At 42.3% G+C, this 26,168-nt stretch overlaps 1 protein-coding gene across 1 annotated transcript in view; it reads right to left on the reverse strand.

Moving 5' to 3' along the window:
* The window catches only part of LOC117517507 (neuronal migration protein doublecortin-like), a 62,362-nt gene extending 37,048 nt beyond the window's left edge, over positions 1–25,314 (reverse strand). The window contains exons 1-3 of the mRNA XM_034178537.1: positions 25,198–25,314; positions 20,619–21,034; positions 16,045–16,385 (exon numbers count right to left, since the gene is read on the reverse strand). Of these exons, the coding sequence (XP_034034428.1) occupies positions 16,045–16,385; positions 20,619–20,982 (705 nt within the window). The 5' untranslated portion in view covers positions 20,983–21,034; positions 25,198–25,314. The remainder of the gene's footprint in view (positions 1–16,044; positions 16,386–20,618; positions 21,035–25,197) is intronic.
* Between the last annotated feature and the right edge of the window lie 854 nt (positions 25,315–26,168).

Consider the following 26,168-nt stretch of genomic DNA (forward strand, 5'->3'; position numbering starts at 1 on the left):
CTGTAGCTCCTCTGAAAAAGAGAGCTTTAAATCAGAAGTGCCTGACTCCGTGGTATAACTCACAAACTCGTAGCTTAAAGCAGATAACCCGTAAGTTGGAGAGGAAATGGCGTCTCACTAATTTAGAAGATCTTCACTTAGCCTGGAAAAAGAGTCTGTTGCTCTATAAAAAAGCCCTCCGTAAAGCTAGGACATCTTTCTACTCATCACTAATTGAAGAAAATAAGAACAACCCCAGGTTTCTTTTCAGCACTGTAGCCAGGCTGACAAAGAGTCAGAGCTCTATTGAGCTGAGTATTCCATTAACTTTAACTAGTAATGACTTCATGACTTTCTTTGCTAACAAAATTTTAACTATTAGAGAAAAAATGACTCATAACCATCCCAAAGACGTATCGTTATCTTTGGCTGCTTTCAGTGATGCCGGTATTTGGTTAGACTCTTTCTCTCCGATTGTTCTGTCTGAGTTATTTTCATTAGTTACTTCATCCAAACCATCAACATGTTTATTAGACCCCATTCCTACCAGGCTGCTCAAGGAAGCCCTACCATTATTTAATGCTTCGATCTTAAATATGATCAATCTATCTTTGTTAGTTGGCTATGTACCACAGGCTTTTAAGGTGGCAGTAATTAAACCATTACTTAAAAAGCCATCACTTGACCCAGCTATCTTAGCTAATTATAGGCCAATCTCCAACCTTCCTTTTCTCTCAAAAAATCTTGAAAGGGTAGTTGTAAAACAGCTAACTGATCATCTGCAGAGGAATGGTCTATTTGAAGAGTTTCAGTCAGGTTTTAGAATTCATCATAGTACAGAAACAGCATTAGTGAAGGTTACAAATGATCTTCTTATGGCCTCGGACAGTGGACTCATCTCTGTGCTTGTTCTGTTAGACCTCAGTGCTGCTTTTGATACTGTTGACCATAAAATATTACAGAGATTAGAGCATGCCATAGGTATTAAAGGCACTGCACTGCGGTGGTTTGAATCATATTTGTCTAATAGATTACAATTTGTTCATGTAAATGGGGAATCTTCTTCACAGACTAAAGTTAATTATGGAGTTCCACAAGGTTCTGTGCTAGGACCAATTTTATTCACTTTATACATGCTTCCCTTAGGCAGTATTATTAGACGGTATTGCTTAAATTTTTACTGTTACGCAGATGATACCCAGCTTTATCTATCCATGAAGCCAGAGGACACACACCAATTAGCTAAACTGCAGGATTGTCTTACAGACATAAAGACATGGATGACCTCTAATTTCCTGCTTTTAAACTCAGATAAAACTGAAGTTATTGTACTTGGCCCCACAAATCTTAGAAACATGGTGTCTAACCAGATCCTTACTCTGGATGGCATTACCCTGACCTCTAGTAATACTGTGAGAAATCTTGGAGTCATTTTTGATCAGGATATGTCATTCAAAGCGCATATTAAACAAATATGTAGGACTGCTTTTTTGCATTTACGCAATATCTCTAAAATCAGAAAGGTCTTGTCTCAGAGTGATGCTGAAAAACTAATTCATGCATTTATTTCCTCTAGGCTGGACTATTGTAATTCATTATTATCAGGTTGTCCTAAAAGTTCCCTAAAAAGCCTTCAGTTAATTCAAAATACTGCAGCTAGAGTACTGACGGGGACTAGAAGGAGAGAGCATATCTCACCCATATTGGCCTCTCTTCATTGGCTTCCTGTTAATTCTAGAATAGAATTTAAAATTCTTCTTCTTACTTATAAGGTTTTGAATAATCAGGTCCCATCTTATCTTAGGGACCTCTTAGTACCATATCACCCCAATAGAGCGCTTCGCTCTCAGACTGCAGGCTTACTTGTAGTTCCTAGGGTTTGTAAGAGTAGAATGGGAGGCAGAGCCTTCAGCTTTCAGGCTCCTCTCCTGTGGAACCAGCTCCCAATTCAGATCAGGGAGACAGACACCCTCTCTACTTTTAAGATTAGGCTTAAAACTTTCCTTTTTGCTAAAGCTTATAGTTAGGGCTGGATCAGGTGACCCTGAACCATCCCTTAGTTATGCTGCTATAGACGTAGACTGCTGGGGGGTTCCCATGATGCACTGTTTCTTTCTCTTTTTGCTCTGTATGCACCACTCTGCATTTAATCATTAGTGATCGATCTCTGCTCCCCTCCACAGCATGTCTTTTTCCTGGTTCTCTCCCTCAGCCCCAACCAGTCTCAGCAGAAGACTGCCCCTCCCTGAGCCTGGTTCTGCTGGAGGTTTCTTCCTGTTAAAAGGGAGTTTTTCCTTCCCACTGTAGCCAAGTGCTTGCTCACAGGGGGTCGTTTTGACCGTTGGGGTTTTACATTATTGTATGGCCTTGCCTTACAATATAAAGCGCCTTGGGGCAACTGTTTGTTGTGATTTGGCGCTATATAAAAAAATTGATTGATTGATAGTTGTGTCGTTAATGAAGTGTATCTGCCGAGAGCCATTATTAGCCGACATGCTAGTTTGCATGTCTCATGCAGTAGAACAAGGTTATAAATGAAATCGTTTGATCTCATATTGATGATTTGAGACAGGTAGATGTATGTACAGGTTAGTAAAAATAAGTTATTGTTTCCAGTGTGCAGAGGTGAGTTCACCGTGGACTCTCTCTTGGAGAGTAGCATTGGCACTGTTTATATTGTTAAGCTGCTGTCACGATGTTGCACATATTGCCAGTGGAAAATACTGTGAATGTTTAAGCTGAATTAGAAGCATTAGCACAAGAGTTGTGATACAGCTATGTCCAAAAAGTTTCTTTTTATTACAAATTTGTTATTTTGGCTATCACTAACCTGTTTCAGTGATTCAATTTAATTTATTTTTCTAATTCTCCATCTTTTATTTACGCAGCTTTTGCAGTTTATATTTTGTTTGCACAGGATTCACTTTTTTAAATTAACATTGATGCATCTTTCTCATGCATATAATACAATTTATTGACCCGCATTGAAAATGAGATCCTGTTTTTCTGTTATGTGAGTTGAGAGTTTGAATAAAAGGAAATATTTGTTAAGAATCAGAAATAAATGGCGCTGGCTTGACAAGGACAATTTGCTGTCTCTCCTCATTGATCCACAGTGATCCATTGTGTGCGTAGAGCCAGTGCACCACAGATCCACATTGCTCCTTAGCTTGTGTATCACATGTTGCCGGCCCAGATACCCCTAGGTCTGACGCCGGTTACATTTTGGGGGCTCGTCCGGGATGATCTAGCATCACAGCTGGGTGAAGTGAGTGCCAAGACGGTGTGAAACTCCTGTCCAAAGCTTCAGGGAAGGCTGTATTCCAGTACGTCATCCAGAGAGCTGAGGCCACCTGCGTCACCATGTCCACTGTCACACCACGGCGAATGCTGATCTACAATATCCAAAAGAGACTTTCTGGCTTGAGTATAAGTCACTTAATGACAGTTGCAAGTTCAGTTGATGGCGGTGTAGCGCGCAGCGTGGATCACCTGAGTGAACCAGAGCTGTATGACCTGATCATTGACTACCTACGAAGTGATAAGTTGAAAACCCTGGAGGATGAAGGCATGGCCCAACTCCTTCTCCTGGATGACATGCTGAGTGACCTGCTTACCACCGACACCGGAGAAGTTGAAGCCAGTCAGGGTATGCCCCCTGCAACAGGAGCTGTGATGACCAATCTACAGGAATGTTCCACTCCACCTCCCCCTGACTACAACCATTCCGACCAACCTCCAGCAACACCAGCTGTAGATATTCCCATCCCTTCATTGAATTTGAACAGTGACACTCCCATTCTGCCACCCTCACTGCCTGACCGAGATGTGTGTCCAGCTGAAGGGGACAGGGACCCTCACTCGCTTCCATCACTTGCAAGAAGGAGCAGCAGTGTGCCACCTACGTATCCCTCTTCCACAGCATCAGTCAAGTCACCCACAGCAGGTGTCATTGGCGCTTCCCTTGGTAGAGTGAGTCAGTCTTCCAGTATCGGAGACCAGGTATTGAGGTTGAATGATGTTACAGCTCTGCTCCCACGCAGAGTTTAAGTTGCATGGTGGACAAATCACTGATGTTGGTTCAGATATGTCTTACAGTAACCTTTGCCAACAAATGGATGAAGGGTTACAAGAAGGTTTTACTGAGTCGGAAGTAATTCGTACTGTGATTAGGATCGTAAAACCTGGTGCATTCAGGGAAATGTTAACTCAAAGGTGGCTTAACTGTGAATGAACTTAAGCGGTTTCTTCGCGCACACATCAGGGACAAAAACAGTACAGAACTCTTTCAAGAGTTAAGTAATGCTAAACAGCAAGACAAAGAGAGCCCACAGCAGTTTTTGTACAGGACAATGGGTTTGAAACAGCGTGTTCTCTTTAAGTCACAACAGCCTGATGCTGAGTTTAGCTATGACAAAAAGCTTGTTCAGGATACCTTTCTCCACACGCTTTACCAAGGGTTAAATGAGAAAAGCACTCATGTTCGACATGATCTCAAACCCCTTCTTACAGAGGTACAGGTTACTGATGATTTTCTCAAACCAAATCACCAAGTCTACTAGTGAGGAGGCAGAAAGACTGAAACGTCTTGGTACCGTAGCTAAAACTCGACCAGTGACTGTAAGTACAGCTCAGCTTGACAGTAGTGACCCAGCTAAGCAGATTAAAGTTGACACTGAGCTACAGGCTAATCGTACCGCTATTAAAGAACTGACTGCACAGGTGTCCTCACTGACCAAACATCTGGCCCAGATGGTGAAACCTTTTGACAACATGACACCTGTGAACCTCTGCAAACCAGTGGCTCATCCTCCAGTACCAACAGCTGAGACCCGGGTCAGGTGCAGTGACTGTGTACAGCAGAGCAAGGTGAATTGCCCTCACTGTTTTGCTTGTGGTCAAGCCGGACATCGTGCCATTGGTTGTCTGCAAAAGATGTCGGGAAACGGGGTGAGGTCACTGGAAAGGGGCAGCCAGTGACCGCAATAGCCAGTGGGCCCCCAGCACCGGCTAGCCACTCAAAAACAGCCGACCCTAAAAGGGTAAATACACCATGTCAACCACAACCAAAGAAACGTCTAGCGCAACTGATAGGGAACCGATGTATGGTTTCATGTGCTGTTGATGGAGTCCCTTTCCAGATGTTACTTGACTCAGGGGTTCAAGTGACTATGGTGGGAAGAGCCTGGTTAGAAGAAACACTTCATGTCCAAATTAATCCGCTTGAATCCCTACTGTCTGACCGACCGTTGGAGATTACTGCAGCTAATGGCACAGATGTTCCCTTTGACGGGTGGGCAGATGTTGAACTTCAGCTCTGTAGCAAGAGTCATGGACATGTCACCATACAAGTACCCTTACTAATCAGTCAAAACTTTAACTGTCCTCTCCTAGGCAGTAATGTCATAGCTGAGATAATTGAATCACACAAAGAACAGACGTGAGACTGACATTTCTGCTTTACTCAAGGAAGCTTTAAGTATCAATGACAGTGCAGTGGACGCTCTCGTTTCTGGTGTTCAGATTTTGACCCCTGATGAGATGACTCCTGTGTGTAGCCTCAGAACTCGGAAGAGAGGTGTAACTATTCCAGCAGGGCAGATTTATGAGGTTAAATGTAGAGTCAGAGAATGGCCAAGGTGTGGTGCAATGCTTTTTCAACCCAATGTAGTGAGTAACTGTCCTGAGGGACTAGAGCCATTTCCTGCTTTAGTGGATGTTCCCAGTGGGTCAACGAAAACTGTTAAAATCCCTGTTCAGAACCCTACAAAACATGATATCTACCTCCCCAAGAGAATAGCTCTAGGTACATTGGTGGAGGTTACTGAGGTGAAACCAGTTAACTGTTTGCCCGGTGATTCAGAGCCCATTTACCATCCCACTGTAAACTCAGCTCAACAAAGTACAGACAGGCAGGGTAAAAGAAATGATAAACCTGACATCAAAAACATGGCAAAACAAAAATGGTACCCACCTGTCAATGTGTCACATTTGGAAGAGGATGAACAAAAGATTGTCAGAGACATGTTGTATGAGGAATCAGATGTGTTTGCTCAGGATGATTCTGATATTGGCTGCATTCCAAATTTGCAACTGAAAATTCACTTAAAGGATGAAACTCCAGTCCAAACATCTTACAATTCAGTCCCCAAGCCTTTGTACAAAGAGGTAAAGGAATATGTCCAAAACCTGCTCCGTCAGGGCTGGATCACAAAGTCCACCTCACCCTACTCATCTCCAGTGGTCTGTGTCAGAAAAAAGGACCAGAGCTTACGCCTGTGTGTTGACTTCCAGGGTGTGAACAACAAAACTGTCCCCGACCGCCACCCTCTCCCACGCATCCAAGATCTGCTGGATAACCTCGGGGGGTACTCGTGGTTCTCAATACTCGATCAAGGTAGTGCTTACCATCAGGGCTTTGTTGATGAGAGCTCCAGACATGTGACTGCCTTAACCACTCCTTGGGGGCTATACGAGTGGGTGCGCCTCCCATTCGGCCTTACCAACGCCCCGGCGGCATTTCAACGTTGTATGGAGGGAGTCCTTGATGGCCTAAGGGATGAGTGTTGCTCCCCCTACTTGGATGACGTGCTCTGTTTTTCAAAGACCTTTCACGACCACGTTGATGACTTGAGGCGGGTACTCTGCCGTCTGAGAGAGCATGGTGTGAAATTACGCCCCAAAAAATGTGAACTCTTCAAAAGGCAGATCAGGTATGTAGGGTGTCTAGTGACCAGTGAAGGTGTTCAGATAGACCCTAAAGACCTTGAGGCAGTTCATCATTTAAAGGACAGAGAGCCAAAGAATGTAGGAGAGGTCAGAGCCCTCCTAGGGTTTCTAGGCTATTATAGGACATTCATACAGGACTTTTCTAGGATAGCCAGGCCACTGTTTAAGCTCATAGAAAGTCCAGGTGAGTCTTGCCAGACATCTACCTGAGCTCGAGCTAACAAGACCAAGCTTAAGGGCACAAAAGGGGGCCAGCTCTCGTCTAAAGTCCCTGTCCAATGGACACCAGAACACAGTGCAGTGGTATCGCGCCTTGTTGACATGCTAACCAGTCCACCCATCTTAGCGTACCCAGACTTCAATTTGCCCTTTGTTGTGCACACTGATGCCTCAAATGAAGGTCTGGGGGCTGTGCTCTATCAGCAACAGGGGAACCAACTCCGTGTCATCGCTTATGGTTCAAGGACACTCTCGCCTGCTGAAAAGAACTACCATCTCCATTCTAGCAAGCTTGAGTTCCTTGCCCTAAAGTGGGCAATCTGTGATAAATTTAGAGATTACCTCTATTATGCACCCACCTTCACTGTATACACAGATAACAATCCCCTTGTTTATGTATTGAGGTGGGTGGGTGAGTTAGCCGATTTCCATTTCACCATCAGATATCGGCCAGGCAAGTCAAACACAGATGCTGACACCCTGTCACGATATCCAGTGCAACGTCATGACCACCTGCATGAGTACACTGAAATAATGCCCCCAGATGTAGTCTCAGCCATCTGGCAGGGGGACAACGCTCAAAGAGACAGTGATGTGCCATGGGTAGCCGCATTGCAACTGCATGCTGGTGCAGATGAAATACCTCATGAAGGCACTCCGGTTATCACTCCAGAAAGTGTTCGAGCAGCTCAAAAGGGAGATGCTCCTATCTGTGAGGTGATAAACCTAAAAAAAAGTGGATGGTGTCCAAATGATAAAGATAAGAGACGAATGGGACGGGAGACACGCAGACTAGTACATGAATGGAACAGACTCACACTTGACAAAGGAATACTTTACAGGCAGACAGGGCAAAGGAAACAGTTGGTTCTCCCCAGTAAACTGAAGTTGACTGTTCTGAAACACCTGCATGATGACATGGGGCATGTTGGCGCAGATAAGGTTATTCATTTGGCTCGAGAAAGGTTTTATCGGCCTTTTATGCAGCATGAAATTGAAGACAATGCCCGTGTGTTAAACAGAAATGACCAAGCATCCCACAGAGAGCACCAATGGGTTCTATAACAACCAGTGCCCCTTTTGAGCTTATCTCTGTTGACTATCTCCACCTTAAGCATAAAAATTCAAAAAGAAAAAAAAATAGCACCTTCAACTGCACCACAGACTAAAACAGTTAAATGTGGTCTATTAAACATCAGGTCTCTCTCTTCTAAGTCCCTGTTAGTAAATGATATAATAATTGATCAACATATTGATTTATTCTGCCTTACAGAAACCTGGTTACAGCAGGATGAATGTGTTAGTTTAAATGAGTCAACACCCGAGTCACACTAACTGCCAGAATGCTCGTAGCACGGGACGAGGCGGAGGATTAGCAGCAATCTTCCATTCCAGTTTATTAATTAATCAAAAACCCAGACAGAGCTTTAATTAATTTGAAAGCTTGACTTTTAGTCTTGTCCATCCAAATTGGAAGTCCCAAAAACCAGTTTTATTTGTTATTATCTATCGTCCACCTGGTCGTTACTGTGAGTTTCTCTGTGAATTTTCAGACCTTTTGTCTGACTTAGTGCTTAGCTCAGATAATTATAGTGGGTGATTTTAACATCCACACAGATGCTGAGAATGACAGCCTCAACACTGCATTTAATCTATTAGACTCAACTGGCTTTGCTCAAAATGTAAATGAGTCCACCCACCACTTTAATCATATCTTAGATCTTGTTCTGACTTATGGTATGGAAATTGAAGACTTAACAGTATTCCCTGAAAACTCCCTCTGAAAAAGAAAGCTTTAAATCAGAAGTGCCTGACTCCGTGGTATAACTCACAAACTCGCAGCTTAAAGCAGATAACCCGTAAGTTGGAGAGGAAATGGTGTCTCACTAATTTAGAAGATCTTCACTTAGCCTGGAAAAAGAGTCTGTTGCTCTATAAAAAAGCCCTCCGTAAAGCTAGGACATCTTACTACTCATCACTAATTGAAGAAAATAAGAACCCCCCCAGGTTTCTTTTCAGCACTGTAGCCAGGCTGACAAAGAGTCAGAGCTCTATTGAGCCGAGTATTCCATTAACTAGTAATGACTTCATGACTCTTTGCTAATAAAATTTTAACTATTAGAGAAAAAAAATTACTCAACCATCCCAAAGACGTATCGTTATCTTTGGCTGCTTTCAGTGATGCCGGTATTTGGTTAGACTTTTTCTCTCTGATTGTTCTGTCTGAGTTATTTTCATTAGTTACTTCATCCAAACCATCAACATGTCTATTAGACCCCATTCCTACCAGGCTGCTCAAGGAAGCCCTACCATTATTTAATGCTTTGATCTTAAATATGATCAATCTATCATTATTAGTTGGCTATGTACCACAGGCTTTTAAGGTGGCAGTAATTAAACCATTACTTAAAAAGCCATCACTTGACCCAGCCATCTTAGCTAATTATAGGCCAATCTCCAACCTTCCTTTTCTCTCAAAAATTCTTGAAAGGGTAGTTGTAAAACAGCTAACTGATCATCTGCAGAGGAATGGTCTATTTGAAGAGTTTCAGTCAGGGTTTAGAATTCATCATAGTACAGAAACAGCATTAGTGAAGGTTACAAATGATCTTATGGCCTCAGACAGTGGACTCATCTCTGTGCTTGTTCTGTTAGACCTCAGTGCTGCTTTTGATACTGTTGACCATAAAATTTTATTACAGAGATTAGAGCATGACATAGGTATTAAAGGCACTGCGCTGCGGTGGTTTAAATCATATTTATCTAATAGATTACAATTTGTTCATGTAAATGGGAAATCTTCACAGACTAAGGTTAATTATGGAGTTCCACAAGGTTCTGTGCTAGGACCAATTTTATTCACTTTATACATGCTTTCCTTAGGCAGTATTATTAGACGGCATTGCTTAAATTTTCATTGTTACGCAGATGATACCCAGCTTTATCTATCCATGAAGCCAGAGGACACACACCAATTAGCTAAACTGCAGGATTGTCTTACAGACATAAAGACATGGATGACCTCTAATTTCCTGCTTTTAAACTCAGATAAAACTGAAGTTACGCAATATCTCTAAAATTAGAAAGGTCTTGTCTCAGAGTGATGCTGAAAAACTAATTCATGCATTTATTTCCTCTAGGCTGGACTATTGTAATTCATTATTATCAAGTTGTCCTAAAAGTTCCCTGAAAAGCCTTCAGTTAATTCAAAATGCTGCAGCTAGAGTACTAACGGAGACTAGAAGGAGAGAGCATATCTCACCCATATTGGCCTCTTCATTGGCTTCCTGTTAATTCTAGAATAGAATTTAAAATTCTTCTTCTTACTTATAAGGATTTGAATAATCAGGTCCCATCTTATCTTAGGGACCTCATAGTACCATATCACCCCAATAGAGCGCTTCGCTCTCAGACTGCAGGCTTACTTGTAGTTCCTAGGGTTTGTAAGAGTAGAATGGGAGGCAGAGCCTTCAGCTTTCAGGCTCCTCTCCTGTGGAACCAGCTCCCAATTCAGATCAGGGAGACAGACAGCCTCTCTACTTTTAAGATTAGGCTTAAAACTTTCCTTTTTGCTAAAGCTTATAGTTAGGGCTGGATCAGGTGACCCTGAACCATCCCTTAGTTATGTTGCTATAAACTTAGACTGCTGGGGGGTTCCCATGATGCACTGAGTGTTTCTTTCTCCTTTTGCTCTGTATGCACCACTCTGCATTTAATCATTAATGATCGATCTCTGCTTCCCTCCACAGCATGTCTTTTTCCTGGTTCTCTCCCTCAGCCCCAACCAGTCCCAGCAGAAGACTGCCCCTCCCTGAGCCTGGTTCTGCTGGAGGTTTCTTCCTGTTAAAAGGGAGTTTTTCCTTCCCACTGTCGCCAAGTGCTTGCTCACAGGGGGTTGTTTTGACTGTTGGGTTTTTACGTAATGGCCTTGCCTTACAATATAAAGCGCCTTGGGGCAACTGTTTGTTGTGATTTGGCGCTATATAAATAAATTGATTGATTGACCTTGAACCAAGTAAAGGTGGCTATGAATATATCTTAGTCTTGGTAGATCACTTTACTCGTTTTGCACACGCCTACCCGACTAAGAACAAGTCAGGCAGAACAGCAACTGAAAAGATTTTCTATGACTTTATCCCACGCTTTGGGTACCCTGAAAAGCTACATCATGATCAGGGGCGGGAATTTGAGAACAGCCTTTTCCAGAGACTCCAGCAGCTGGCTGGAATTGCCCACTCTCGAACTACCTCCTATCACCCACAGGGGAACCCTGTTGAGCGTCTGAACAGGACCCTTCTACAGATGCTGCGAACTCTACCAGAGCAGAAAAAGGCTGAGTGGAAAGACCACTTGCCCCACATAGTCCATGCATACAACTGCACAAGACATGAGGGAACAGGCTATTCACCATTCTTTCTCCTGTATGGAAGAGCCCCACGCTTGCCTGTTGATTTGCTCTTTGATCTCAAACTTGAACAAGAGTCACAGTCCAGACAACAGTATCCACAGAAATGGGCTTCTCGTATGCAGGAGGCATACAAGATTGCCTCAGAAAATAGTGAAAAGTCCTCAGCTAAAGGAAAAAAGTCCTATGATTGGCATGTTAAAGGCATTGTGCTGCAGCCAGGAGATCGGGTACTGGTCAGAAATCTGTCAGAGGGGTGGGCCAGGGAAACTTCGAGCTTATTGGGAAAAGGGAATTCATCATGTTGTTGAAAGGATTGGAGATGGACCTGTGTACAAGGTTCAGTCAAACAGGAGACCAGAACCTCTGTGTCCTGTATCGTAACCTTCTGTTACTTGTTAATGACTTACCCTTGGAACAAGATGAGAAAAGTCAGCGGGCAGCCAAAAAAATACAAAAAAAAACCACACTGAGATAAAAGACAGAAAGACAGTGGAACAGGAGTCTGAAAACTCTGATGAAGAGGAAGACTACCCCTATTGTCTCAGGACCATACCTGTGTATCATAGGGAGAGAGTCAGACCTCCCGTACCTCAGTCAAATCCACACAGTGAACTCAGTGCGGTAGCTCCAGAGTTTCAACCAACGAGACCGGTAACTGAGACAGCGCAAATGCAGCAGCCACCTGAACCTGAGCCAGTTGCGGTGCAGATGCCGTCTGCCACACCATCAGCTGAGGAGCTACAGCAGGAACCAGGAAGGGATGACACTATGGAGGATGTAGGTACAGAGGAGCAGGTTGAAAAGAGTGTGCCTGTTACGGAGCCATTGGGAGAGAAAGTGCTGCCTGTGAGAAGGTCAACCCAAGCAACAAAACCTCGAGAAATACTCACATGGCTACCCTGGACAACCCTCCTACCAGCCCTGGAGCAAACCTGATGTTTGCCTGTGTCCCTTACCCCATGCCATATTACCCAGCTATTCCCGAACCCTGTTATTACCCACTGGTATGGGCATGTTAGACCTGTGATACTATAGACCTTGACTTAAGACATTCGCTTGTACAATTGCGAAAGACGTTACTTTGAAGTTCTGATTTCCTTGACTCTTGACTTTCTGGAGTTAATTTGGTTCTAGATGTCCGGAGACATCTCTTAAAGCAGGGGAGAGTGTAATAGGTTGAAAATGCTACAGACAGTTTTTATTATGAAGCAAACCCCCCTCTTATTTTTTTTGGAGATAATACTGTAAAGAACTACTCTAGCAGAGTGACTTGAACACATCACAGATTTGTGGATTCTACTCCACCAAATCAGTAGATGGCGCTTGTTTGCTCCTGTGGATCAGACAGAGCTATTTCTTCTCAGGCCTTACCTGGTGCGAATCAGAAATAAATGGCGCTGGCTTGACAAGGACATTAATTTGCTGTCTCTCCTCATTGATCCACAGGTACTGTAAAAACACCCTCTAAACTCAGTTTATAGTCACACAAACGTGAATGACTGAGAAACAACTTTCCTGTGTGTTAGGATGACTAACAGATATATAGCGTTTAGTTGTGTAGTTAATGAAGTGTATCTGCTGAGAGCTATTATTAGCCGACATGCTCGTTTGCATGTCTCATGCAGTAGAACAAGGTTATAAATGAAATCCTTTGATCTCATATTGATGATTTGAGACAGGTAGATGTATGTACAGGTTAGTAAAAATAAGTTATTGTTTCCAGTGTGCAGAGGTGAGTTCACCGTGGACTCTCTCGGAGAGTAGCATTGGCACTGTTTCTGTTGTTAAGCTGCTGTCACGATGTTGCACATATTGCCAGTGGAAAATACTGTGAATGTTTAAGCTGAATTAGAAGCATTAGCACAAGAGTTGTGATGCAGCTATGTCCAAAAAGTTTCTTTTTATTACAAATTTGTTATTTTGGTTATCACTAACCTGTTTCAGTGATTCAATTTAATTTATTTTTCTAATTCTCCATCTTTTATTTATGCAGCTTTTGCAGTTTATATTTTGTTTGCACAGGATTCACTTTTTTAATGAACATTGATGCATCTTTCTCATGCATATAATACAATTTATTGACCCGCATTGAAAATGAGATCCTGTTTTTCTGTTAGAGTTATGTTGAGAGTTTGGATAAAAGGAAATTTTTTTGTTAAGAATCAGAAATAAATGGCGCTGGCTTGACAAGGACATTAATTTGCTGTCTCTCCTCATTGATCCACAGTGTGCGTAGAGCCAGGGCACCACAGATCCACAGTGCTCCTTAGCCTGTGTATCACATGTTGCTGGCCCAGATACCCCTAGGTCTAACGCCGGTTACAATTCCAACTGGTGAACAAATCAGGAGGCTACTTTTATTCATGTCCTCATAACACTTTCAAATGTCAAACATGCATTAACTGAGATCATTAACCTTAATTTGAACTTTGTGCCAAGCATAAAAAAAAAAAATCTACAATTTCACAACTGTTAAGATATATTACCTTTCTGCCACCATTTGTGACACCAGAGGTATACTCGTACACTTGTATGTTAAAGATCTATCTTAAGATGCCTAATCTGGGGAGGTTGGAAGTAGTTTGTTTCTTCAGATATGTTATAGTTAATGAACTCTGCTTAAAATGCATTTTGGTTTCCATGTTTAAAAGTCTGAAAATCAAATGCACCATTTTAATGCAACATCAGGGGCAAATGGAATGCATTTATACAGCTATTGCTGTGTCAAGCAGATGTTCAAAGTGCTTTACAATGAGTCCAATATTGTACAAGCATAGACACAAACTGCAGGTGCTCAACACCTGAAGTAACTGTTACCTATAGTGATGACCTGGTTGGAAGATTGAACAGATGAACTTCCTTCTTGAACTTTTAGCCCATCATTTCCCTAGTAAATCATGACATTGTTCACATTTAGAAACTCAAACGCTTCGCTCAAATTAAGAATATAATGAGAGCCCACACCAGCCAGTACTCTTGGCAGGTGTGTCAGGGACATTTAGGGAGTTTTCTGCCTCACAGTGGACCAAAATGAGCATCCTGTAGTCACAAGCCACAGTCTCCAACCTTTACAGTGTATCTTCACCTTCTGAAATCCGAGTCTGCCTTGTGTCCCCAAGGTCACTAAACAGTTAGTGCGGTGTAGGTCATTTTCATAGTGTTCCGTTATGGAACGATCTTTCTACCCAAATTAGATATGTAGCTTGTCTTTCAAACGTTAAACTAAATCTTTTTTTGCCACTTAAACTGAAATATGATTTTAAGATTGTTTGGGGCTGATCTTGTGATCATTAAAAATTATAGGTATGAATTTAATTTTAATATTTGCGACTTCTCTAGTTACTGTGATCGTTTGTAGTGTTTCATGTTCTACAGTTTACTGATGTGAAATGCAATACAAAATTAGAAGGAAAAAAAATCTGAAACTCCTGATCAATGTCAGTGACGACATTCACTGAAGTTGTTGAATGCCGAAAATACTACAGCACATGTGAAAGCATGATAAATGACAGCAAGTCCAAAAGATGACTGCTCTCTGGCCAGTAAACCCCAAAGTCTGCTGACTGAACAAGTTCTGAGATCATCACTGTTTCTACAGATGGGACAGTGTTTCATTAAGCTTTGTATGGTGTTGAAACGGCTAAATGTTCCACATACGGTTACATAGAATATTCTGCTACAAAGTTTTTGTCAAGAAAACAACCAGCAGCAGGTGTGCATTTACAGTGTTGTATTGCTGAATTACTTGAGTAAAATTCAGACATTTAATATTATGAAATTAACAGCAATATGAAATATACCAAGTTTAATACAGTATATGTAGAAGCCAACGAAAGAGCGCTACAAAGGTTCCAAATACTTTTGCAGTTTAAAATTTGATACTTTAATAAATGTGGCTTTTAAGAACCTGGTTAGTCAAAACAATCCTAAGAGAAAACATTATGCATTTGTCTGTAAATAAACTTGCAGGTTTTTAATTATCCATAATCTCACCATTTTTTAACAGGAATGACCATACAAAATTTTTGTCAAGAGAACAACCAGCAGCAGGTGTGTATAAGTGGACAGATTAAACAGCAGCACAGGGTGTGGGCATAACTACACTCACTCAACGCCACACCAGATTGATGGTAGAACCTGTGACTTTTGAACCATTCTGTGACAAATGGTCTTAGAAATACCACATCTAAAACTAAGCCCACAGCAAAGGCTGATTGACAATATTACCTATACAACCAGACGAACATATTTAAGAACACAGACTAAACAATGAAGGTCTGTATAAAGTTTGTTCTCATGGGATTTGCTGCATCGCCTTTGACTCAGGGCAACAGCTAACAGACAATAAGACTGTCCTCCACCCACTGTGTCCACATTAAAGGAAATGAAACAACGCTATAGTGTGCTTAAAAATGCTAAAACACAAGACAAAATCTAGTTTCCTGTTTTCCTTTGATCCTGGTGATACCATTGTGGTTGTGGGTAGAGGACTAAATGAACCATTCCGAAACCTAGCCACAGATTTTATTGTTCTATGGCTTTGCTTACACACAGTACCACTTTTGTTTCATGTATTCCTGGAACAGAGAGTCCTGTCCAGCTTTAAACAAATACTGTGGTGCAGACAAAGAGGTAGTCTTTGGCTGATCCTCAGTTTGCAGCGGTACATATGACCGTTTCCCTCAGCAGCGGCTGACAGTCAGACATACCTGCTTTCCATCAAGTGTGTAGATCCTCTTGACCACTCCACTTTCAAGTTTGATGGCCTCTGTGATGTCAGTGAGCACCTGCTCAAACGAGTGTGCAGTTTTCTTGTTGAGCAGCACACGCACAGCTTTGCGCGGCTTCACACCGCTGCGCATCACAGTGACCAGCTTGGGTCGGACAAAGTCCTTGGTCTCTCTGGGCTCACTGGCGGCTTTGGCAGCCAGGGACTGCATGTTCTTCTGGTTAGCTGAAGCCTTTACATTCACGGACCAGTTGGGATTGACGTTCTTTGTGTAGTCAACTTTCTTGTAGAAGTTCTCTGATGCACAAACATAGCTTTCCCCTGGGACAGAAGAAGAAAATCATGTTAGTGTGTTATTCAGTGCTGACAGAGAATCCCAGAACTGAGAAAGTGGCTCCAAGTTTTCCGCTCTCACCTAAAAATAATTTTATTTCTTTTGACAAATACAGTCCACACAGCACATAATTTCAGAGATCTGATTTGGGAGGGGGAACCACATATTTGTGTAACAGAAACTGAAAAGTTCAACTTTTTAAAACGATTTGATTCAGACAAAAATTCCATAGCCATCATCTCAACAAGATACCAGTCCAGCCAGCTGTAGCCCGTAAGGGCCTTAGCTGGGGAAGTAACCTGTAGTGGATACACGTGTTGTCCAGGGGGAGTCTGACTCCCATCTGCTTCACTCTACAGAATCTAGGAATACGCACTAGCACCAATGGTACCTCAGAACCTATAGGAGGTACTACTTCAGTCCATTGTGCTAGTTGTCTGAATAACGTGCCTCAAAAAGACAGTTCTGATTCATTATAGTCCTATCATTTGATTATGTGTAGTTGAAAAGATTAGATACAAGACACCTGGTTGAGAGTTACTTCATAGCATATAGAGTGTGGTTCCCCAATCCAAGCCCTTGGGATTCCAAGTACTGCAGATCTATAGTCCTCCCTTCGCCAATCAGGAGTCTTCCATTGTTCAACCAATCAACCTGGTTGAACTAATCTGTCTTGAGCAGATGAGAAAAATGGAAAATATGCAGTGCTGTAGTTCCCATAGGCCAGGACTGAGAAGCAGTGGTATACAGTTTATATATACACACACACTACAGTGTACTGAACAGCTCAGCAATAAAGATGCAGGAACACTAACCAAGGTTACTGCTGTAAGGATAGGCCTGAATCAGTCCAATACGTGTTCTAGTAATGTACACTTAATGCAGCTATTGTGTATAAAAAAAAAAAACACCCACACAGACAACCATTTTGATCCTTGTTAGGTGTGCTCCATGAGTGACACTGTAGCTTCTCCACTCTGTCTTTAATGCAGATTGGAGTTTTTACTGCAAGCAACAGATCAGAGCTGATCTGAAGCCAGAGCGCAGCAAGGAAGGACTAGAGACGGGCACACAGGGGAGGTAAAGACATTTTGGCAAATGGGTAAAGCAGTAAGCACTGGTTTGGACGAATGTGGCAAAACTAACAAAACACTAAAGCACAAAATAGAATTACACAGTACAAAGGCAACTGACCAATTAATTACATCCCATAAGAGGAGGAATAATGGGGGAAAAAAAACAAAACAAACAAAAACAGTGCAGTATCGGATCAGAAAGACAGCAGACAGAATATGCACACCGTACAGACTGTGTGCACAGATCAGATTTCTGCCTCCTTTTCAGCAAATTCAAATGCCGCTTTAGTTTACCCCAAAACTCACTGTCCAGCTTGTCACACATTCTAAACACATGAACCTTTAAGGGTGGGTCAAAATTCTGTTAGTAAACTAACCAGCAGTGTGCGGCTGCGGGTTCTACCATTATTAAAGTCTGCCAGGGGTTAATATGTACTCAGACATCCCGACAGGTATTGTGGCTCTGAGCAACAGCTTCATTCAACTCTAAAAACAGATCCAAAGTCACCTACAAGAGACTGACCTAGTGTGTGTTTTTTTGTTTGTTTGTTTTAAAGGCTTTTTGCTCTGAAGCTGAACACGGTCTACATTAATTCCAAGCAGAAATCTTTCTGATATGTCCTGGAGTTAGTTACACATCAAGATTGAAACATATGTTACTACTGAATCACCTTTTACCAACGTCACCCACATGACTCTCAGGTGAAAGATTGGAATCATACTTTGTGAACTTAAATGTCCGAAGTTAACACTTTGGACAGAATTACATGCTTTCACATATTCAAGTACTTGCATCCCTTCTAGGTTCTTGTTCATGCTAAACTTGACAGCTAAGTAACACATTTTTAAGATTAGGGCAATGATAATTATATTTTCACAATGACATTTGCAGTTGGGATAATGTTTAACTGCAACTGATGTTGCAGTTAAACATGATCTGAGATGGACTCCACTGTGCATCCAGAAAGTATCCACAGCACAGCCTTATTCCAAAATGGAATAAATTTGTTCCCCTTAAACTTCTACACAAAGCAACCCATAATGACAATGTGAATAGGAGATTTCTGTAAATTTTTTTAAAAAGATAAAAACTAAGACGTTACATGTACATACGTATTCACATCCTCTGTTCAATACTTTGTTGATGCACCTTTGGCAGCAATTACAGCTTCAAATTTTCTTGAATACAATGCCACAAGCTTGGTGCATCTATCTTTGGGCAGTTTTGCCCATTCCTCTTTGCAGCACTTCTCAAGCTCCATCAGGTTGGATGGGGAGCGTCCGTGCGCAACCTTTTTCAGATCTCTCCATAGATGTGCAATCTGATTCAGGTGTGGGCGCTGGCTGGGCCATTCGAGGACATTCAGAGTTGTCCTGAAGCCACATCTTTAATATTGTGGCTGTGTGATTAGGATCCTTGTCCTGCTGAAAGATGAACAGTTGCCTCAGTCTGAGGTACAGCACTCTGGATCAGGTTTTCATCCAGGATGTCTCTGTATATTGCTGCATTTATCTTTCCTTCAATCCTAACTAGTCTTCCAGTTGTTGCCACCACCAAGCCTCAATGTAGGGATGGTATTGGCTAGGTGATTAGCAATGCCTGGTATCCTTCCAACAGGACGCCTGACATTTACACCAAAGTTCAATCTTCAGACCAGAGAATAGTTTCCTCAAAATAATCCTTTATTATTCCAATGATGAGAAAATTTTCAATGCTACATCGGCAAAGGAATGGTCACAGAACTGTGCAAAGTATGCAAAAATAAGGAAAAAGAATATACCAAAAACACAGAAGTCAAGTTCTGTGCAGTGTGAATACCAATGCCAGCCATTGACAAAGCTACAATGCTTGTAGAAACAAGTGGTATTCACACTGACATCTACTGGATGACAGTGTGAATACCAACTGCCACATATTCGTTACATGCTGAATGATCACAGAATTTTCAGTTTCAAATTGCCTATTTTCTTACAAATGAATATGACATTTACAAATATGGATTCATTTGTAAAAAACAAACACATGTTACAGTAACTTGTGTTGGTTTTTACATATAAATAAATCGACCAACCACTGATGACAGAAAACTCATTTTCCCATAATGCCTTTTGGCATGCGTGTCTGTCAATCAAACCTTCACAATTAGTGCATTACTTTAAAACAAAGTATAGCTAATACTTTCACTTTGTAAAAACAGAGGTGATATTAATTTCGGCAAGTTGTCTGGAATTAGTTTGTTTAAAATTGTTTAAACTGCCTTGTTGCGCATATCTCCTGCGACACGTCTGCAGGACTGTATGGTGTGAAAATAAATTACCATTTTTTTCCTTCTGCTCTTCCTTTCTGTCTGGTAGCTATGTCTCCTCTGCTGACAGAAGACTGAGCTCTACCTCTCATAACTGTCTGCTACAAAACATCTGACAACTAAAATGTATGATTCCAGGCTTTACAAATGTTTAACTGTTAAGCTTTACTCACTATAAAGATGTTAGCGGTCTAAAAGTTAACGGAACTAAATTTCGCAGAAGTTAATTTGTCCGCTGAGGGTTTTCAAAGTTAGCTGAAAAGCTAATCAGCTAACAAAAAGTTTGCATCGCTAATTAGTGGTGAGCAGATTTGTGGAACTGTGCCCACCACTGGTTTTATGACAACTCTTTAGCCTACTTGCAGATTTTCCAAGTTCTTTTTCCACATCGTTAAAAATCTGACCAAAAAAGTGATTAAATTTTTTTTTAAAATGGACTGAATCACTACTCCCTTTAATTGAAGAGCTAAATCACAACAGTTTAGTGTTTTTATTTACATGCCAAGACAGTTCTGAATCATGCTTTCATGTGTAAATAATACTTCGGGGTGGGGAGAGCACACACAAACAGGTACAAGATAAAGTAGACCAAGGCATTCCCAAAATAACCCTTCAAATAATGTGATACATTATTTGAAGAGATTACAGGAGTCTAGACTGAGAAGATAAGACTGATAATCTCAGAATGTAAGTCTTCTTAACATGGTGATCCATCATGTCTGTTTGATCTCACTACAGCTCATCTTCTGGGAAGTGATCCCATGAATGCAGAGTTGTTAAATTAAAATTAAAACAGACAGCAACATTATGGAGCTCATGCCACATAAAACACATTCACCTTCCTCTAGCTCATCCAATGACGTGATCTTGTGTGAACCATCAACAGTGAAGATGAAGCGGACACCCTGCGGCAAGTTGATGTGGTCCGAGAGGGAGCGAGTGAGATCAGCCAGGAGGGAGTCAAAAGTGCGAAATCGGTCAGTGGCCACAGCGTACACGATGCCCTTAAAGTATCGGTCTCCATTGCGGTAGAAACGCACTTTTTTGGCTTTCTTCTCACTGGTGAGGGCCTGCAGAGTGCGTGTACGGTAGAAGCTGCAGTGGGCGCTGTGGGTAGGGCTGGGAAGTCCATTCATGCGTCCGCCCCTTGGAGTACGTGAAGCCTTGTCTCGCTCGTCAAAATGTCCAAAGTCTAGCTCCATGGTGACACACTTAATGACGATAACAGATGGTGGCAGTGACCTGTTCCAGAGAAAAAAAAAGTATAAGCAATGCATCACAAAGTGGAATATTGTCAGAAGTCATCTGATAGTCACTGTGTTTGTGCCACTGATGAGCAGTGAAATGGATTACCTTTGTTTAAAAAAATAAATTAAAAAAAGCAAATTGATTGTGGCACTTCAGATGTCCAGTAAGGAATTCATGCGCCTCAGTTTACAATTGTTCTCGATCAAGGATAAGTGATACACCTTCAATAACTTCCTGGACTGCCACCAGAAATCTATTCGTACGAGCGATTCAACAGTTATGTTTAAAGTGCTTGGATCTCAGCCTTCGAGACTGAGAGATACCTGGGAAGATCATTACGTCAGGCGTTTAGTGACGCCAAAACCTTTCAGGGAGAATTAGTGCAGCACATAATTAAAGAATTGTTCAGTTAATTAGACAAGCACCAAAATTGGTATACTTATGTGAAGTCCTTTTCTTAAAAAAAAAAAAAAAAAAAAAGAGGCATTAGCCACAAGAAATTTTCAACATGGCCACCAAAGATATAACCGGGAGTTTATCCTACTTCTGTCCACAGAAGTAGAACAAACATCCATGATCTGCATGATACTATAATGTTTTGCTATTCCTGGCCAATCTGTCAAAAATTCACTGGTGTTTATGCTATTACTAGGTTCTCTAACAGTTGATGTTTAGAAACATTTTGTTTCAAGATTCAAAACTTTATTGCTCTCTAAAAGATCTATTCATGTCACACCCAGTTACCTCAGACAAAACAAATACAGCAATTAATCCACAATTATTACTAGGTGAACATAATAATGGCCCACATCACAATTAAGACACTAAACATATACATTTGATTGTTTATGTACACTAAACTTTAAGACAGTCCATCACCCGAATTCAGGCAATGTGAGTGTGGGGTGGCCGCAGCAGTCTCCTGCACAGCCATGAGCTTGGGGGAAAGGAGAGGGCCCCTGCAGCTCATAGCCGCGGGGTGAAGTTGAGACTATTGAAGGTTGGAGCAGAGATAGAAAAGCACAGAGGGAGAGGAGGAAATGCGACCGCCCTCGCTGGAATCCCAAGCAGTTTTGCCACATACTTTAAAATACCTTCAGCCAAAACCCAAGTCATGTTCTCAGTGCCCTAAATAAATTACTCTCTCATTCCATGAATGAGCAAATAATCAAGTGTGATGACTCAGACACCCCCCCACCACCACCAAAAACTCCTGAACGCACTCTGAGCGAGTACATCAACATCACTCATCACTCCAATTAAGGGTCACAGGGGGGCTGAAGCCTATCCCAGCAGTCACAGGGTCTGAGGCAGGGTACACCCTGGACAGGACGCCAGTCTGTCACAGGGCCCCATTTAGACAGACACATTCACACCCGCACGCAAGTTTAAGTTCCTAATCCACCTAACCTGCATGCCTTTGGATGTGGGAGGAAGCTGGAGCACATGAACACGGAGAGAATATGCGAAAGCCACACAGAAAGGCCACAGATGGAACTGATCCCATGACCTTCTTGCTGTGAGGTAACAGTGCCAACGTCAGCATTACACACTTAAAATGTTTATATAAATTTAAAAAAAAAAAAGCAAAGCTTTCACTGTTCAGGAAAAGTACCATCCCAGTTTTTCAAAGTTACAAGGGAAAATGTCATCTTAATTCAAAGAATTTACACAACTGATGCAACAAATACAGGAACAGATCAACTTTTCTTCATGTTAAACCCTCACCTGGTGACCAAAACTCAGTCTTCAAGAGCAAGAAGAACCCACTAAACAACTACGAGGTCTGTTAGAAAAGTATCGTACCTTTTTATTTTTTTCAAAAACTATATGGATTTGAGTCACGTGTGATTACATCAGCCAAGCTTGAACCCTCGTGCGCATGCGTGAGTTTTTTAACGCCTGTCGCTTGCATCATTCACCTGTGGGCAGACTTTGAGTGAGCACTGGTCCACCCCTCCCATTGGAATTCCTTTGTCTGAGAACTTGCTGAGAGACTGACGCTTTGCTTGATCAAAATTTTTTCAGGAACTGAGACACATCCAAGTGGACACCATTTGAGAAATTCAGATGGTTTTCGGTGAAAATTTTAATGGCTGATGAGAGATTAAGGAGTGTTATTATCGCTTTAAGGATGGCCCACAGTGCCGGACGGCGCGCCGCGAGCCGCCATCGCCAGCCTGTTTCAAGCTGAAAACTTCCAAATTTAAGGTTCTGTTGACCCAGGACGTCGTGAGAGAGCAGAGAAGTTTCAGAAGAGGTCGGGATCAGCAGTTTATCCGGACATTCCACTGTTAAAGGAGATTTTGTAATGAAAGACGTGCGGACGGATTCGCGCGGCGGCACAGGAAAACACCTCCGTTGGAAGCCTTACAGGACAAGTTGGAACATGCCCAGCTGTTAAACAATTTCTCAGATACTCACTCGACTCAAATACATGGGTACTATCAACAGCCACTTTATAGATTACCCAATATTAAACCCCCATGATAATTGAGAGATAATGAAAGACATCATGGCATTGAAGCCAAACAAGAGACCACTGACAAATTTTAGCTAGGGCTGTGCCTAAACTGAGACGTTGGGTAGTTTAACAATGGGTGCCGTACCAACAGCAATAGGGCACCGCAGTCTCGTTTGAACCCTGCGTGATATCGCAGGATTTGACCACTTCTGGGGATCTGTGGTCTCTTGTGCAATATATACACAGCATAAGCTCACACGGAAAAATGGTGTGCCGTTTTGTTTTCGGCTACAATCTCCGAAGCAATTGCAAAAAGTTTTTTTTGGGTCGTTCCCCAGTGGAGAAGGTAAGACTAGGCAGATGGGCGAGGTCGTGTTGGTAAGCGTTAGCCAACACAACTAGAGAAGAGTAGCTATGTTCTCTCCCCTGCAAAACCGCCGACTCGTTTGAGCACCGAGTCATGAACAAACCACAGCACGTCCACTTTCCCACCGCATCGTCACTTTTTCTTTGCATTTTCACTTTGTTTGCATGTAATTTACCCAAAAACCCATTGAAAATGCCATGATTTTTTTTACCCCCGGAAGTAAAGAAATTACATCATATTTTAACCCTTTAGTGCCCACCTTCAAATGAGACTGCGGTGCCCTATTCACAGTTTGTATACAATACTGCATCAGTAGTAGCAGCTTTTTTGTGTGTGTTTTTTTTTTAACTTCTCTAAGCAAAGTCACTTAAATTTTTTTAATAATATAGAAGCACTTTCACTGTGTCAGTCAATGAATGAATTCACATCCAAACGTGCCAATTTTGTCACAGCTTTCCAATTAGCATCTCTTCATGGGTTAATCTCATGCACATAGAGTGCGTTCAGACAATCCCAATGACACACAGAGGGCATTAACACAGCAGGAGAGATAGTGCCGCCACCCATACGTGTGCCGAACACGGATCGGGTGGGTCCTCTGTGGAATGGGTGAGCTTCAGCTGACAAAAGGCCAGGTTTGAAGCCCATCTGCTGCACTAATGGGCAGAACAAACTGTGACCCTTCCCCAGTGGAGCATCAACTGGGCCAGTCCATTGTCTCAGAGAGGGGGCCAAAGTGACATCACCAATCACTGGAGCAGCCTGACTGCTCCCCTTTCTGGTTTTAAAGTGCTTTTCTCTCATTCCTATTAGTCACCAACACCTGCTTTAAGTCAGAGAGGATCTCGTGCCTGACATCATGATGACCTCAGCTGAGAACAGCGGCACATCATTCTACTGCTGGGTGCAGGTACAAAGCCTGCGGCTGATTTTTTTTTTTTTTTTTTGGTCCGTTTTCCAAGTGAACCACCCACACATCACCCACTCCAACCAGCAGCACCATCTTCGCCAAAGCCGGCGCAGAAACACCACAAAGCTCCTTTAACACAAGTCAGTGACAAAAGGAGAACAAAAGTTTGAAGGTGCTGCAGATCCGTCAGGAGCGGCCACATGGCAGCAGACGTCACTTTAATTAAAGAAGAGGGAGTAAAAAAAAAGGGGGGGGGGAGAGATGGGCGTGCGCACACCTTCACAAACGCAAACCTAATTTTTTCCCCCCCCCATACTTTACAGTAACACAATGACATGTCAACTTACCCACTCGGAGCGAACAGTCCTTACATCTGCGTGTGTCTTAAACAGTAAAACGTGCGGCTAATCAGGCAGGAGCGGACTCACCTGCGTGGCTGCTTGCGGGCTGATGCGCGTGTGTGGTGCAGGATGGTGCACGCGGTCTCTCTGCCTTTGTCTGCTTCACAGTCAGAGCCGCCGCTGCCGCCTCACTGGAGCAACCGCCGGGTCCTAAAGCCGCCGGTCACCGCAGGACACGCCCACTGTGGAAATACTGCAGATACCCCACCACGTGGGCTGGTGTGTGAGGGGACAGGGAATGTGTGTTTGACGTTAAAATATATCTTTGTGCATATGAATGTGTGAATGAGTGAGAGAATATGAAGTAATAAAATATATGTATGATTGAGAATATATATATATGTCTGCCTATCATGGGTGGATCCAGAGTTTTTTGGTGGGGAGGTCTGATTCATCAGAATTCTGCGATATTGTCACTGATAGTGACACAATAATTTTTTTACTAGTAGTAAACAACTCTTTCCATCGTGGCATACTAACGTTAAAAGTATACTTTGCAAACTAAAACTGTTATGACAGTTGTAACTCTAAATCTTGGGGCTATTCTTATGGCAGCTGCTGTAATTGATGTTCTGTGACTCAGACTTCAAATAAAATATTCTAATATTTTGAGATACTTTTTTGGGGGGAGAGTTGTTGGCTGTAATTATCAACATCAAAATTAAAAAATGCTTGCAATATTATAGTTTATATGTAATAATTCTAGGACAGCACAGTAGCTTAGTGATTAGCACTGTTGCCTCACAGCAAGAAGGTCATGGTTGTGTAAATGTCACTTATATACATGCTGTCCATATTCTTCAGCCGCTTAGGGCCCTGTCCCACTGGCGTTTAGGAGGATTTGCATATTGACTGCACACAAAATTGGCTCATATTTGCTTAACATCCGCAATATCCGTGAAACATGCTTGTATGCGTCGGCTGACATCCGCACATGTCCGCTATTATCCGCAGAGGCACATTTTTTCTGTTGCCAGGATTTTTGAGCTGCACAAAAT

The sequence above is a fragment of the Thalassophryne amazonica genome, chromosome 9, assembly GCF_902500255.1.
Source record: "Thalassophryne amazonica chromosome 9, fThaAma1.1, whole genome shotgun sequence".
Taxonomy (NCBI): Eukaryota; Metazoa; Chordata; class Actinopteri; order Batrachoidiformes; family Batrachoididae; genus Thalassophryne; species Thalassophryne amazonica.